This window comes from Panthera uncia, chromosome E3 (genome assembly GCF_023721935.1).
Source record: "Panthera uncia isolate 11264 chromosome E3, Puncia_PCG_1.0, whole genome shotgun sequence".
Taxonomy (NCBI): Eukaryota; Metazoa; Chordata; class Mammalia; order Carnivora; family Felidae; genus Panthera; species Panthera uncia.
The window spans coordinates 16,331,006-16,346,846 of record NC_064815.1 but is presented as its reverse complement, the minus strand read 5'-3'; the positions used below and the strand labels follow the sequence as shown (position 1 = coordinate 16,346,846).

Below are 15,841 nucleotides of genomic sequence, written 5' to 3'. Positions count from 1 at the left end.
GTCTCCAGGTCCAAGACAAGTTGCTGCTATCTGCGTGCCACTTACTGGTCTCACTGGCCACCACCGTGCGGCCCGTCTTTCTGATCAGCATCCCCGCGGTGCAGAAAGTGTTCAACAGAATCACCGATGCCTCTGCTCAGCGACTCGTCGATAAGGTGAGACCCCAGGGCCACGCTGCATGGGCCCTGGAGCCGTGAGGCTGAGCAAGAGGAGTCTGGCCTTTCTTTCACACTCGGAGCTTACGGGCTGTGCCACCAGAGATGGTTTCCTCCCCAGGTGGCACTTAGGGCAGCCTCCGTGCCCTGTCGTCAGGCCCTTCCCGACGCAGTCGGGCGGTGTGCAGATCAGGATGTAAAAGACCCTCCCGATAGGTGCTGAGGTGGCGCTGCTTTGAGAGCCAGCGATTTGGCTGGTGTCAGCGTCTTCTTTGCATTCCTTTTGGTTTAAAACAGTCCGTTGTCACGTTTGTTTTCTTAGGGTTGAGAAGCTCCAGACAAGGATTTTCACAAAATCCTTCAGGAGGCTCAGGCTGGAAGTTTAAAAACCAACAAGACACAGGTGGCGTCCGAGGGGAGTCGGAGCAGTTACTTGGGCGCGCCCGGGGTGGCACAGTATTGCTTTTGACCTGGCGCCAAAGGCACGTTGATCGCAAGAGGTTCTCGGCAGCCTCTCTCTCTCTCAGCCCTGTTCTCAGCGGCTCCTCCGAGGGTGCTGGGAGCCAGCAGCTAAGGGACTGGTTAGACCGAGCGTCTGCAGTGACTGTGACTCCCCCGCCCTGTAATGCTGCAGGTACCAGAGTAGAGGGGCAGTGACAGCACCGGGAAATGACATTCCAGGATGGGGCCTGGAACGCGCTGGAACCAGGCGTGGTGTTTTTGCTTCACTTTCACTTTCCTCCCTGCCTTACCTTAGATTTGGACCGAAGCCTCAGGCCCAGCCTGTGAGAAAGGAGCCCGGAGGCCTGAGCTCCGCGTGTGCCCTGGGTGCCCAGGCTGCGTCCGGTGCAGCGGCTGTTGCTCTTAACCCTCTGATGGATACCTGGGGCGGGGGGGTGGTCTCTTCCAGGCTCAGGTGTTGGTGTGCCGAGCCCTCTCTAACATCCTGCTGCTTCCGTGGCCAAACCTGCCTGAGAATGAGCAGCAGTGGCCCGTCCGTTCCATCAACCACGCCAGCCTCATCTCCGCACTCTCACGGGACTATCGCGATCTGAAACCCAATGCTGCGGCCCCCCAGAGGAAGATGCCACTGGAGGACAGTAAGTGTCCCAGAGCCGGGGACGGCCCGGGGAGACAGGTAGGCCAGGCGCTGTCTTCCTTTGTGGCCGATGCGGCATTCGTTCATCTGTCCGTAGTCCCTCAGCTGCAAAGTGGGAGAGCCAGCCTTCGGCGGTAGAAGCCGCTTCTCTGTGGAATTCTGTGAACGCGTCAGCCGGACCTATTTCCTGAATGTGGGACACCCCTTCTCTTAGTTAAAATGTCAAAAATAAGTAAACCGTCAATGGTGCCTTCCTTGGATAAAAAAATGTACAGGGACTGATCCGTTTCAGATACTTATATAAGCAATCAAAGCAATTCACTGGGAAGAGCAGATCTAAGAACTGTCTTTTGAAACTATTTTTAACCTTTCTCCAAATGCGTGTATTTCAGAGGCTTTGAAAGAACTTGGTATCTTCACAAATGGCACTTCAAGTTTAATTATTTATATTAAAAAGGGAGAGAAAAATGAATCAAGAGAACTCAGTTCAAGTAGAAGGCATCAGATTTCTCTGATGTACAAATTTTATAGTACATGTTAAAAAAATACAGTATTTTCACAGTGAGAAAGTATTGGAACATTATTGGATAACATCATTCATAGAATGTCAACAAATGTTAAAAATAGCAATAAATACCAGCATTTTTTAAAAAACATCATTTTCATAATCAGGGACATTACCATAATGCTTATTGTACAAAAATATTAGAATAGTATAAAGAAGGGGAAAACTCTTAAATCTCATTGGTTTTAGTATTTTAGAAAGTCACCCTTTTAATTCTCTCATTGTCATCCTTATTCTCTGTTTAAGTATGTCTTCTAGTTCTGGAGCTGCATGGGAGCAGCGGAGCTCGTGAGGGTGTAGTGAGCGCTGGGCCCTTGCCCGGGCGGTCCTCTCTCCGCCATCACACCTCCGGCTGAGCCGGCACCAGCCTTCACGGTCCGGTGTTTGCCTGGTCCTGGGTCTCGGTGTTTTACATTCACTAATTCATTGAATTTCCACATCAGCCTACGAGTTAGGCACTGTTGATTATCCTGATCTTATCCCTGGGGAAACCCGGGTAAGAGGAAGTCATTGGCGCAGGGGTTACATACAGCTAGTGTGGAGTCGTGTTTCAGAAAATCTAGTGGTCTTTTGTCTCTTTATTTTACACGTGCTTATGTCGGTCAGCCAGCATGGGTTGGGTAGGTTTGCCCTGTGGTAACAAACAGTCCCCAAAGCGTAGTGGCTTAATCCAGGAGAAAGATGTATTTCTTGCTCGCACTGCATGTTCAGCTGGGGCCACGGGGGTTGGAGAACGTCCTGCTTATTTTCCTGGCGACTCAGCGACCCAGGCCGCTGAAGGCCGCCCCGCAGTCTGTGCTTACACGGGGACAGGGACGTGGGGGCTTGTGCAGTGGCTCTTAAAGCACTGGTCTGCAGGTGACACCCATCATTTGTATCTCCGCTCACTTTTCGTCGGCCAGAGCATACGCTTCCACGGCAGAGCGGGTGCCACCACATGCTGGAACTATTTGCTGAATAGAACCCATGGTTCCCACGGTGCACAGACTTAGAGTCATGTCTGTGGGGTGTTCGCTGCGTGCCAGGCGGGGTCCCGGAACTTCATGTACGTTACGTCGTGCGGTCCTCCCTGCAGCCCTGTGAGGTCTGTCTTCTCCTCCTGCTGCAAGTGATCAAATCCAGGCCTGGAGTGTTTTTTCCCGTCCCAGTTTAGTACTTTGAAAAATTTTCAAACCTACAGAATAGTTGAAGGATGAAGCAAAGGAACAACTGTGTATCTTTCACTAGGATTTACCACTTGTTAGTATTTTGCCACACTCGTGTTTCCTCCCACCTCCCCACACACTTCCTCTTTTTAGCAGAGCCCTTTAAATAAAGGAAGTTACCGACACTTTATCCTTGACACCTTAACCTTTGTCTTTGAGAACAAGGTGTTCTCTTCTGTAACCCAAACACCACGAATACAGCCAAGTTGTGACATTACGGTAATGTCATTTAACACCTAGACTATGTTCAGGTTTTCCCCAGGTGTTACCAAAGTGGCCTTTTTTGCTTCTTAAAAAGTCGAAGATACAGCCAAGGAGCTTGTGTTCTGTTTGGTTGTCACATCTCTGTTTGTTTGTTTATTTGAGAGAGCAAGTGCAGAAGCGGGGGAGGGGCAGAGAGAGAGGGTGAGAGAAAATCCCAAGCAGGCTCTGCACCGTGAGTGCAGAGTCCGACATGGGGTTCCATCTCATGAACTGTGAGATCAAGACCTGAGCTGAAATCAAGTGTTGGACGCTCAACCTACTGAGCCACAGGTGCCCCTCTTCAGTCTTTTAATATAGAAAAGTATTCCTGGTTTTTTGTTTCTTCTGACATTGACAGTTTTGAAGAGTCCAAACCCATTTTCATGTAAAATGTCCCATAATCTTTTCTGATTGTTTCCAGCAGTTGGGGTGTGACTACCACCTGGGCAGTGACGTGTACCTCCCGTTGTGTCACTTCTGTGTGTCCCATTTTGGCATGCTCTCTGGGATCACTTGCTTTGAGCAGTGCCTGCCAGTCTCTCCATTGTGAAGCGCCCTCCCCCACCAGGCTCAGCAGGTGTAGGTTGTTCAGGATCAGAGAGAAGGTGGTGGGGTCGGGAGTCAGATCTGATTCTGAATGCTTCCAGATCCTTGTCCTGCACGACATCACCCCTTTGTTCTGAAAAGCATTGTTTTTAATGATTTGATAACATCCTATTCCATGGAAGGTATCACACTTTATGTATCTCTCCTGTTACTACGTATTTAACGGTGCTTTCCGTTTGCTCTTGTACATTTTTATGAATACGCTTTGGTTCTTATTTCAGTTTCCTTACACATCAGAGGTCAAGTTTTGGTCTCTTAACTCTACTGGCTTTTCCCCCTAAACTGCTTTCCCTGTGCCTTGTGTCATCTTGGGGAAACGTCTGACCCGAGTGCAGTTTCCTGGCCCCGGTCCTTGTAGCAGCTGTGAGGGAGTGGCTCCTTCCATAGGATGCGTGTGCCCTGTGTGCACTTGCCGAGGTCCGTGTGGCTGGCCGTTAGAGAAGCAGGCCCGTCGTGAGCCATTCTTCTCTTTCATGCTCCGTCCTTTGAGTGAGGTGGTGGTCTCTCTCTGTCCACATTTTCAGATGAGGAGACAGAATCTAGTAGAGTCAGGAGTCAAACCTGCTCCTCTAGAGCATCTATTCCTTCTGCTTTATGTTTCTCTGGAAGCTGCTTCAGCCGCCGCAGAGGCTTCAGCCGCCGCAGAGCTTGAGGGGCCAGGGCGACCCAGGGACCCCCACCAGGTAGAGGCCAGCCCTCAGCCCAGCTCTGGTTCCGCCCTCTGGAGCTCTGCCAGCGTTGAGTCTGCTGAGCTCAGGCTGAGCCATGGGGGTGCTTCTTAGGGCAGCCGGTGGGAAGCTCCGTGTCTAAGGGGAGGAGCCAGCCCCACCAGTGCTGAGGAATGGTGACAGCTTCCCTGTGCTGGACCTTCCGATGTGCCAGGCACTGGGCCAGACACGTTCTCAACCTTGTCTCTCATCCTCGCGGCAGCCCCGTGAAGGTGGGGCTGTTGGCTGTTCCCGGTGTACTGACAAGGAGCCTGTCTGGGTGTAGGGCCGTCAAGTGCCCGTCTGTGGTTCCTATCCGGCACCTCTGATCAGGGCCCTTTCTGTGTCCTCTGAGCTCCTGCCCGTTTGCTGGCCACCACCTCTGCTTTCTCTGTGTTCCCTGAAGGCATCGCGTTTACATCAGGGTCTCATTAGAAGCGTATGTTGTTGATAACATCACATGATACCATAATAATCATATATATCGTCAGGCCCCAGGCCTAGTAGGATAAGGGGCGAACAGGCAGTTTATTCACGAACGTAGCAACAGTAGGTGGGCCAGCGGGGTGCTGGTGCCGATCGCCAGGCGGGGAGGTACACGTCGGGTGGAAGGGGTGTCGGATCTGCATGTGTCCTTTCTCGCCTGGGGTGATTACCTTGGGACGCCCAGTCTCACCCGTCTGTTCACCATCTCAGAGTCTAGACACCTAACTGGGGCCACGTTTTATCTTTTCCTCTGGGTGGCCTTGTTTCTGGTGGACAGAGGCAGAAGAGAGGCAAAAATCTGAGCAAGCAGGCAGCCAGAGTCCTGGCGGAAAAAAAAAGAAAGAAGAGGGTGTAGGGGGAGAGAGACGGGAGAGGTGGAGAAGCCCATGAAGAGAGACTGTGTTCGTTCAGCAAGGTTTCTGCGATTGCCCTCCGAATACTTCTGCGAATCTCGCCCCCTCCCGGGTATTCCCCGGCCCCCTGCTTTATCCTCCGACAAGTCATAACATGCACTGAATCTCGATTTGCAGCCAAAGTGATTATCCACCAGACGCTTAGTGTTTTAGAGGACATCGTGGACAGCGTCTCCGGGGAGTCCACCAAGTCCCGGCAGATCTGCTACCAGTCGCTGCAGGAATCCGTGCAAGTCTCCCTGGCCCTCTTTCCAGCTTTTATCCACCAGTCAGGTAGGAGCTGCTGGCAGGTGCCTGCAAGGCCCAGAGCGACTGCTCGGCTCGGCAGAACACAAGGAGCTGGCGGTGCGGGCCCGGGTTCTGAAGGCAGAGGGCAGGGACGCTCATGGGGGGGGGGGGGGGGGGGTGGTGCTGAGGCCCCGTGGAGCCCTCACCTGGGCCTTGCACCTGTGTCGTGTGGCCCGGAGTCACTTGGGGCGTCTACCTGGGACTCGCTTCTAAGTCTTTGCCTTCTCCCAGCGTGGCCACGAGTGGATGAGGTGCAGGGGGCTCTGTAAAGGAGGGGAAGGAACTTTTTCCCCCGAATGCCGCGTATTTCCTTAGATGGCAAGGTGGGTTTTGCCGACATGGTTCCCTCCCTCACCCGATAGAGGCTCTTTCTGGCTCTCGGGAGAGCGTTTACAGCAGCCTCGTCAGTCTTCGGAGAGGACTATTGGGGCCTGTCAGTCAGCAAGCATTCACTGATTGCCTCTTGTAAGCAGAGTGTGTGAGGTTAGAGCCAGAACACTGTACGAGATGATTGTTGAGATCTGCCAGTGGAACCGGAGGAAACGTAACCAACGTTTTTGGCAATTAGTCCCATTATTGGTCCATTAATGATAATGGACCATTAATAATAGAGGGCCACGCAGCCTGAATACACCGTCATTATCCATTTTCAGCCACTTAACCTCTGACCCAAGTGCGGGGATTAGCGATCAGAGAGCAAAATGGCAGAAGCACTCAGGTGTTGACCCGGTTGAATCGCTCCGTCAGCGTGAGCACAAAATGGCCCACCTGCAGTGAAAACTCGGTGTCGCTGGATGCCGGCTGGCGAGGGAGGCTTCGAGGTGACCTTCGCTTCCTCTAGTGAGCCGTTGTGAGCCAGAGGTTCGCGAGGCCGGAGCCGTCGTCCCAGCATGTCCTCGGTCATCTCCCGCTTTGCATCACGGCTCCGATGGTGTTGGGGAAATTTCTTCCAGCAGGAAGCCTTCGGGAGAGAGGATAGCGCAGATTGAAAAAAGGAGGTCAGCCAGGCCCCGGGCTTCCACTTACCCTCGTGTGCTCGCGCCTCTGACCGTTCGCTTTGTGCCTCTGCTTAGATGTGACTGACGAGATGCTGAGCTTCTTCCTCACTCTGTTCCGAGGCCTTAGAGTACAGATGGGCGTGCCTTTCACGGAGCAGATCATCCAGACCTTCCTCAACATGTTTACCAGGTAACTAACCACAGATCCGCTGTCCGTGGCTTCCAGACTCCCAGGGGACAAGGAGGGGTGGGGCCGGCCACAAAACCTAGGACTTTCTGCTCCTTTCTCTTCACTTGCCGCGAGCGTTGGTTTTCATGCTGCCCCCCCCCCCCCCCCCCCCCCCCCGAGAGCATTTCTTTGGCTACTGCGTGCTTCCCCTTGTCTGCAGAGAACAGCTGGCCGAGAGCATCCTCCACGAAGGCAGCACTGGCTGCCGGGTGGTGGAGAAGTTCCTGAAGATCCTGCAGGTGGTGGTCCAGGAGCCTGGCCAGGTGTTCAAGCCTTTTCTCCCCAGCATCATCTCCCTGTGCATGGAGCAGGTGTATCCCATCATTGCCGAGGTATGAGGGGCTGGGGTGGTCCCCTGTGCTGCCTCGCTTCTGCAGCCGAGGAGGGAATGAGATAGTGAAGAAAATGCAGTGTTTTAAAGCTCACTTGTTATTTTTCTGTAAAATAATTTTTTCCAGGAAAGAATGCCTGTAGCTTGGTCCAGTCTTTTTGTATTGGTCGAGTTAATTGGAACTAGTCTAGGGAAAACACAGCAGGTTAAATGCGAGGCTGGTCGGCGAGTAAGATGAGTGTCCGTGGCAAATAGCTTCTAACTTTAGGTGAATATGTGGTTTTCTCCGGCAAACACCGTAACAAGACGTACTTGTTAAGACATACTAGTAAGCCCATGCACCGGTCTCAAGGATACGAGGCCAGTGCTTGGAACCATGTAGAAGTTTTGTTGTTAAAGAAACACTCCACATCCTTAGAAAACCTACATTCAGCATGACAAGATCCAGAATAAGTGTGAATTTAACTAAATTTTATGTGATAGTTAAGTAAGAGCTAACCTTTTTAAGTCCCCCAACTAAGGCTTAAGTGAGTGAGTTGTTTTGCATCGTTAAACACGCTTGGGCCCTGTAAGGATTCCTGCCATGGGAGCTGGTGCCCTCTGGTCCCAATTTAATTTTAATCAAGGCTGAATTAAATATATCTGGGGCTTACAGTTTTGAATTCTACAGAGACATCTGGAATACCGTGACCTGGCATGCCCTCCAATGACTTGGAGATTTTTGGTTCAGTTAGAAAATACCGCTAAGCCTCCCCTCCTCCCAGAACCCTGCTGCTGGTGACCGGGGACACAGGCCCAGAGAGCGCTCAGCGCCACACGCTGCCTCCTCCGAGGTCCCCTGACGCTGCTTTCTGTGCCTTCCAGGTGCTCTGTGACTCCTCTTCTGTAGACGGCAAAACTGCTTTTAAAGCTTCTTACTTGTCTTACATGGGGTCAACAGGTTAGCTGGGACAGCGGTTTTTATCCTGGGGGAAGGAACAACACAGCCAAGAAGAGGTGACAGATCGGATCAGCTGCTTTCTAAACAGGAAACCCATATCGCTCATTGCTCTGCCATTTGGTAGCCGTTCTTTCCTGGCTTAGAGGGCTGAGGGTTTCCCTCAGAAAAAGGGCACCCCTGGCACTGACCCAGGCATCGTGTCTCTGCGGAAGTACACCTGGTTTGAACTGCTGGCCTGAAGGGGACTGGACCAGACGGCAGTGTGGGGGGACACTGACACTCTGCTTGCTGTTATCAGGCGTTGCCCGGGCCTCCTTGCTGCTCGGAGCTGAGGCTGTGAGCGGCCCCCCCTGAGCCGCAGGAAGGGAAGGTTTGAGGGTCTGTGTGTCTCCACAGCGCCCCTCCCCTGATGTGAAGGCTGAGCTGTTTGAGCTCCTGTTCCGGACGCTCCATCACAACTGGAGGTACTTCTTCAAGTCCACTGTCCTGGCCAGTGTCCAGAGGGGGATCGCTGAGGAGCAGATGGAGAATGAGCCTCAGTTCAGTGCCATCATGCAGGTAACGTGCTGGCAAAGCCGGCGAGGCTGCCGTGTGATCCCGGGACGGACAGGCCTCATCCTGGACACCAGCTGGGGCCACTGGCTGGCCGTCCCTTGGTTTGCTTCCCTGACATATGGGGAAGCCAGGTCGTCTTGGGCCGAAGCTTGGTTACTACCTCTTGCGACCTAGGAAGTTAATTAACTTCTTGGAGCCCCAGTCTCTCCCCTCATCAAGTGGGGACAATGCTGCTTATCTGATGGGTTTATTGTGAGGTTGGATGAGTTAGCGTATGCTCAGCAGCTGGCACTTGTGTTTCCCAAGGGCGAGGGGACTGCCTGCCGTCAGCACAGCTGTCGAGGCCTCCTTGACTGGGAGCTGAGTGGAGTCTCTTGGGGAGACTCCCCCTTGGAGAGGGACCCAGTGATCTGCATTTTTAAAAGATCATTCAGGGGGCGTCTGGGTGGCTCAGTCGGTCGAGCGTCCGACTTCGGCTCAGGTCACGATCTCGCGGTCCGTGAGTTCTAGCCCCGCGTCGGGCTCTGTGCTGACAGCTCGGAGCCTGGAGCCTGCTTCGGATTCTGTGTCTCGCTGTCTGTCTGCCCCTCGCCTGCTCATGCTCTCTCTCTGTCTCAAAAATAAATAAAACATTAAAATAAATAAATTAATTAATTAATTAAAAAAAAAAAGATCATTCTGGCCCGTACCGCACTATACTGGTGGAACACCGCCCTGTGAAGCAAGTGGTCTCCCGCCGTGGGAGGCTAGGGCGGCCAGGCTGCCTCGTGGCTGCTTTCCGGCACTATCCTCATTCTGCACTGGATCGTAGAACTTTTTGTTCTAAGCCTAGGTTGGAGTAGAGGGTTCTCCTTTTGTTTGTTTCAGCGCAGGGTTTTCTTCACAGCATGGGCAGAGGGATTCTCCCCTTACCCCCTCGAGCCCCCGGTCGGCACACAGGCACACGCTCCCAGCGTGGAGAGTCTGGATGGGCACGAGCCCTACGGCTGGTCTCCCTACGGCTGGTCTCCTGCTGCCCTTCTGTCTCCAGTGGGGCCTTGGGTGTGGAGTATTCAAGTGTTTGCTCCCCTCCTGTCGCCCTCTTCAGCCTTGCTTTTAAGCCTTCTTGGTGATGGCTGGCCCCCTGCTCGGGACTGGTAAAAGCCGGTTTGGAAGACGGCTTCACGGTCTGGCAGTTTCCTGACCAACGATCCTACGTCTAAGCATTTTACTTAAGATAAATGAAAACATATTCATGCTACGTGTCCACGGGTGTTTATAGTGGCTTTTTTCATAATTGCCCAAATCTGGAGACAATCCAGATATCCATCATCTGGTGAGTGGGTAAACTGAGGCACATGCATATAATGGACTGCTACTTGACAGTAAAAAGGAACATTCTTACACCAACACCAACATAGGTCACGTTGTGCTGGGTGAGAAGCCAGACCCAAAAGGCTACAATGCCATATGATTCCATTACATCATATAACATTCTGGAAAAGGCAAAACTGGAGGGACCGAGAATGAGCAGTGGTCGCCCAGGGGCAGGGGAGAAGGCTGACTACTAGTGGAGACACCAGGGACACTTTTGAGGGGTGGGGGGAGATGGAAATGTGTGTTTTGATTGTCATGGTGGTTAGATGACCCTGTACCAGTCACACGGCAGTGCACCCCGAAAGAGGGAGTTTTTCTGTGTCACACACTTCAGTAAACCCAACTTAAAAAAGTAAATAAAACATTGGGCATCATGGAGATGTCACTGCTGTAGCAGGCATTATAAGACCCCCTTCTTGTAGCTCAGGGGCCTGGGGTCAGAATGACAGAGCAATCAGCAGCTTGTTAGGGGTGGGGGCTTGTACGTCATCAGCTTGGGGGTTGTTTGGGTCAGGTCCGGAGAGGAGTTTCTTTTTGCCCTTGAACTAATAGCTCATAGCCCAGAAATTACAAAGCAGTTTAAAACTTTGCTGTTGCTTAACCCCAAGCAGAGGCAGCTGGTTGAAGGAGCCTCCCAGGATTTGTGGTCTATAAGAGCTGGGACGCCGAGGAGAGGGTGGGCAGCTTCTCGCTACACAGGCAGAATCCATGAAGGGATCTGGAGGTTTATTCCAAAAGGCCAAGGTGAAACCAAGATGCGAAGTGAGGCCCAGTGGGGAGGACTTCAGAGCTAAGACTAGGGGCGCCTGGGTGGCTCAGTTAGTTAAGCGTCCGACTTCGGCTCAGGTCATGATCTCAACGCTTGTGAGTTCGAGCCTGGTGTCAGAACTCAGAGCCTGGAGCCTGCTTTGGATTCTGTGTCTCCGTCTCTCTCTGTTCCTCCCCCACTCGTGCGCCCCCCCCCCCCCCCCGCCCAAATAAACATTAAAAAAAAAAAGAGCTAAGGCTACACAGGAACATTCCAAGATCTGAGCAGAAGAATCAAGGCAGTGGATACCCTAGCCCTGCGGTGGGCATGAGGAACTGCCTGTGGCACGCCCATTCTTTTGGTGTGGGGCGGGGGCCCTTGAGGGCCTGGTCTGAGGTGGTTTAAATGGTGCTTATAACACAGTGGTCTTATTTCTAGGCTTTCGGACAGTCCTTTCTCCAGCCTGATATCCACCTATTTAAACAAAATCTCTTCTACTTGGAGACTCTCAACACCAAGCAGAAGCTATACCACAAGGTCAGTGCCCCCTCTCGGGAAGGGCCCTTCGTCAGAGCTGCCCCGGGGGCGGGCGGAGTCCCACCCTCCTCAAGGCCCCAGGGGCAGAGCAGGCCCTCGTGCCCTGGCTTACCCAGGCCTCTCTGTCTGCAGAAGATCTTCCGGACCACCATGCTGTTTCAGTTTGTGAACGTGCTGCTACAGGTCCTGGTTCACAAGTCCCACGACCTTCTGCAGGAGGAGATCGGCATCGCCATTTACAACATGGCCTCTGTGGACTTTGATGGCTTCTTTGCAGCCTTCCTCCCAGAGTTTCTGACCAGCTGTGATGGCGTGGATGCCAACCAGAAAAATGTGCTGGGGCGGAATTTCAAGATGGATCGGGTGAGGAGAGAGAGGCCAGGCTAAAGGGAGGACGGGCCAGGGCTCACACGCCTGGGGCCTGCTCAGGGAGGAAGGGGCAGTGGTCTGTACCCGCCGGTGGCTCCTGAACGACTTGGTGCCGCGGCTGGACGCAGGGGCACACGCCTCCCCCGGTGTGTGTTCTTCACGTCGGCCCCTGGGCGCCGGCCCCAGCAGTCCGGACGCTGTTCCCTCACGGGTCGTGAACTCGCAGACAGGCTGCGAAGACTGGTGCTCAGGAGTCTCTGAGTCCCCAGAGTTCGAGGTGGGCACCTGGGCTCTCCCCAGGCCTCCCGGTTCAGTGTGGGCTGACCTGCTGCCGCGTCCTGGGAGGAGCCCCTGCAGCACTCCCCCTTGTCCCCCTCGCCGCCCGCTCGGGGAACGTGGTGCGAGGGCGGGCTCTGTGGCCCCCCGTGCAGCACCTTGGGTGGCTGTGGGTGCACACGGAGCCAGCGCTGCCCGTGTGTCCGGGTCCCGTGGCACCCGGCTTCTGTCCCGGCGCCTCCCTCCCGGGCACTCACCTGCCCTGCTTACTCTCTCAGCCGTTAGGTTTCTTCGCTTGCCCGATAGGCTTTTCCTGGAACTCTTCCCACGGAACAAGTCCTTTTTGTCCTTCACCACCTGACACGTGGCAAGATGAAATCTTTCTCCCACGTCCTCATGCGTCCCTGCCTTGCCTCCCACCCTGGAGCAGCCTGCCCACGGTCCCCCTTTAGCGTTCAGATTTACACATCGCTCGCTGGAGCAGACTCCTCTCACCGCTTGCCCGTCTCGTCTGTGACGTGTGTCAGGATAGTGCTTTCTTAGACTCAGGTCCTGTTTTCCCTTGTCTTGGAATCTTTCTCTCTGGGATGTCTTGTTCCCTCCTAAACTTTTCCTTAAAGTTCACTTCAGCCACTTGGGTATTTTTCCTTCCTTTTCCTGGAGACCACATCCTGATATTTAACTGTCAGTTTCTAGTGATGTCATTGTCAGCCAGCTTCTCGACTGAAAGCCGGGCTTCCAAATCTATATATGCATCAGTGCACCTGGGGTGCTTATGAAACACACAGGAACATATTCTTGTATCCTCCCCCAGGAAATTTGAATTTGGCATTTGGGAGCCACTGATCTAAGAGACACCCCTTGGTTTGTTTTCTGGAGGATGAGTAAAGGAATCAGTGCCTCCGCTCACCAGTTCCCTCTGTACCTGAAGTTGGCTGCCTCTCGGCCCGGAGAGGGTGTTGGGGCTCAGTCCCTCCCTGCTTCAGAGGAGCCTCCCTGGGAAGACAGGCGGCGGCGCCCTCCGTGGATGACGCCGGGCCAGCCAAGTCACATGTCCTGGCTCTCGTGAGCCTTCCAGCAGCCTTCTGAAGTGTATACAGGTCTTGTTGTTAATCCCATTTCACAGATGAGCCCAGGCTCCGCAGGGTCATCCGTTAGTTGGCAGTTCAGAGCCTGGGAACGCTAGAGCCCGGAAGCAGGATCCCTCGGCTGGGCCTTCTCACTCGGGAGCCGGTTTGTACTGCCCACGCACAGGGGGAGCCGAGGGCGGCTCGACAGCGATGAGCAGGGGTGCTGGCCTGGGCAGCTGGGGCCTTTTTAGAAGAGGCAGGCTTTGAGCGGAGGCCGAAGAGGACAGATTAGCGGGGGTGAGGCGTGGGTGGGCGAGGGGAGCTGTCGGTGGCTTCAGCCGTTTCCGGAACCCGCCCTGCCACTGGGCTTTCAGAAGGCGTGCACTCGCTCTGTGGCAGGCACCGTTGGGGTCACTCCGCATTTGGACCTGCTCTCTGGCCACCGGTGATCCCGGCCTAAAGATGAGGGGGCCGACCCCCGTGCTCTTGTTGTGGCCTCTGGTGGGGTCTGGGTTCTGGCTGCGAGGGGCCCTCTCGATGGGTGTCTGCAGCCCGTGGGTGCCGCCAATGCGTCCCTGCTGACTGGTCGGGCCCGCCTGGGGCCCGGGCGGGGGTGGACTCTGTGGACGTGGCTTGGCCGTGACGAAGGAGAGGTGTGCGTTGGCAGGCGTGCCCCCGTGCACGAGCGAGTCCGGTCTGGACCCCCTCCCTGCTTTCTGTGTAACCTGGGGCAAGTTCCGCGATCGCTGTGCGCTTCGCTGTCTTCACCCTTACGACGGTGGTGTGAACGCACCGTGCGTCGCGGGCTTGGGTGGGGCTCGAGGGGGTGGGTCCCTGAGCGGACGCGCAGGCCTGCACGCGGGGAGCGCCAGGGGGGCGTTCGCTCCGCTTCTGGCTCTCCCGCAGCGCCTGTGCTGACACGGTGTGGGGAGGCGTAGAAGGTTCGAGCGTGCTGGGACGGAAGTGGCGGGGGCTGGGGTTGAGCCGGGGTGCGGGGTGGGGCTGGGCTGCAGCTGTGCCCCTGCCTTCCAGGACCTGCCCTCGTTCACCCAGAACGTGCACAGGCTGGTCAACGACCTGCGCTACTACAGACTGTGCAACGACAGCCTGCCCCCCGGCACTGTGAAGCTTTAGGCGCGGCCGCCCGCTGCCACGGGACACACCTGCTGCTGCCGCGCCCGCACCGCCTCCGCCCTCCGCCACAGGCGCCCCCTCACGGGCCTCGCCGCTCCTCGGATTCCCGCACCCTGACCGGCTACCTGCCCCCCCGCTCCTCCACGCCCCCCTCCCGCCGCCCACCCAGCCGACCCGGCTTCGGGGTGCCCCTCAGCGCTGGCTGGGGTGCCCCCGGACGTCAGGGGCGGGCGAGGGGCTCGTGCGCCCAGGCACCAGGGAGGCCCCGGGGAATCCTGTGGGCCGTCCGCGCACCTCCCGAGGACACCAGCCGTGAGGCAGAAGCGCCGGGGACCGCTCGTGACAGTGCCACCTTCTCACCATTCCGCCCCCACCCACCCCGCCCGGCCGGCGGCGGAGAGGCCTGACGCGGGACTATCTGGGCGCTTCTGCCCAGCCTCTCCCGCCCTCCCCTCCGATTGCCTTGAAGTCTCTGCGTTTTGTCAGAGATTCGCAGACTCGTGGGTTTTTGTTCCCGTTTTCTCATCATTCCATTGTGATACTAAGAAACTAAGAAGCTTAATGAAAAATAAAATGCTTATGTTGTTGTTATAGAAACGCTGGTCAGGGAGCGTCTTTCCACTCGGGGCCTCCCTGGGCCAGCGTGCGGGTGGAGGACATCCTGGTGCGGAGCAGGGCAGTGAGGGGCGTGGGACTGTGCCGGGGGAGCGCACACACAGGAGGGCCGCCTGGACAGCCTCTCAGTGAAGCGGCCGAAGGACACGGGACCCCCGGTTCTCTGGGGCAGAGGGCGGGAGCTGACTCTTACAGGTCACCCGGTGGCGGGGGTGGGGTGGAGTCCACGTGGGGTCGACCACCCCTGCTCCTCAGGCTCGGGATCCCGTTCCTCTCCTCCTCCAGAATGGATCCTTCCTAGACACCCAGGCAGGAGTTGCCCCTCTGTGGCCCAAAGTCTCGCCTGAGGTCAGCAGAGAGGCAGAGGTCTCAACAGGTGGCTCATCTGAGAGGCGGTGGTTGCAGGGGAGAGGAGGGAGGCTGTAGCAGGGTGGCCCTGGGGGCCAGTTGGTAGGTCTGAGAGCTGGGCCTTGTCCGGCCGCTATTCGCGTGTGGAAGTGGTGCTTGTCCCGAAGTTTCTGGGATAGCGCGTCAGCAGCTCCTCCTGCCTTGAGGGTCATAGCGACCAGTCTGACGGCACTAGACATTTTTTTTTTTAATTTAATTTTTTTAAATGTTTAATTTTTTAAATGTTTTTATTTATTTTTCAAACAGAGACAGAGCATGAGCAGGGGAGGGGCAGAGAGAGAGGGAGACATAGAATCAGAAGCAGACTCCAGGCTCCGAGCTGTCAGCACAGAGCCCGACGCGGGGCTCGAACTCATGGAGGAGTGTGAGATCATGACCTGAGCTGAAGTTGGTCGCTTAACCGACCGAGACACCCAGGCGCCCCTTTAATTTTATTTTTAAGTAATCTCTACACCCAGCGTGGAGCTCGAACCTACAACTCCCAAGATGAATAGCCTCAGGCTCCACT

General features: G+C 55.2%; 1 protein-coding gene across 8 annotated transcripts in view; it reads left to right on the top strand.

Moving 5' to 3' along the window:
- Window positions 1-14,907, top strand: part of XPO6 (exportin 6) — a 103,150-nt gene extending 88,243 nt beyond the window's left edge. For all 8 annotated transcript variants that reach the window (XM_049638478.1, XM_049638476.1, XM_049638475.1 and 5 more), the window contains exons 16-24: window positions 9-155; window positions 1,066-1,255; window positions 5,597-5,752; window positions 6,841-6,955; window positions 7,155-7,326; window positions 8,662-8,823; window positions 11,363-11,461; window positions 11,594-11,824; window positions 14,209-14,907. In XM_049638478.1, coding sequence (XP_049494435.1) covers window positions 9-155; window positions 1,066-1,255; window positions 5,597-5,752; window positions 6,841-6,955; window positions 7,155-7,326; window positions 8,662-8,823; window positions 11,363-11,461; window positions 11,594-11,824; window positions 14,209-14,310 — 1,374 coding nt within the window. In that variant the 3' untranslated portion in view covers window positions 14,311-14,907. The remainder of the gene's footprint in view (window positions 1-8; window positions 156-1,065; window positions 1,256-5,596; window positions 5,753-6,840; window positions 6,956-7,154; window positions 7,327-8,661; window positions 8,824-11,362; window positions 11,462-11,593; window positions 11,825-14,208) is intronic.
- Window positions 14,908-15,841: the final 934 nt, after the last annotated feature.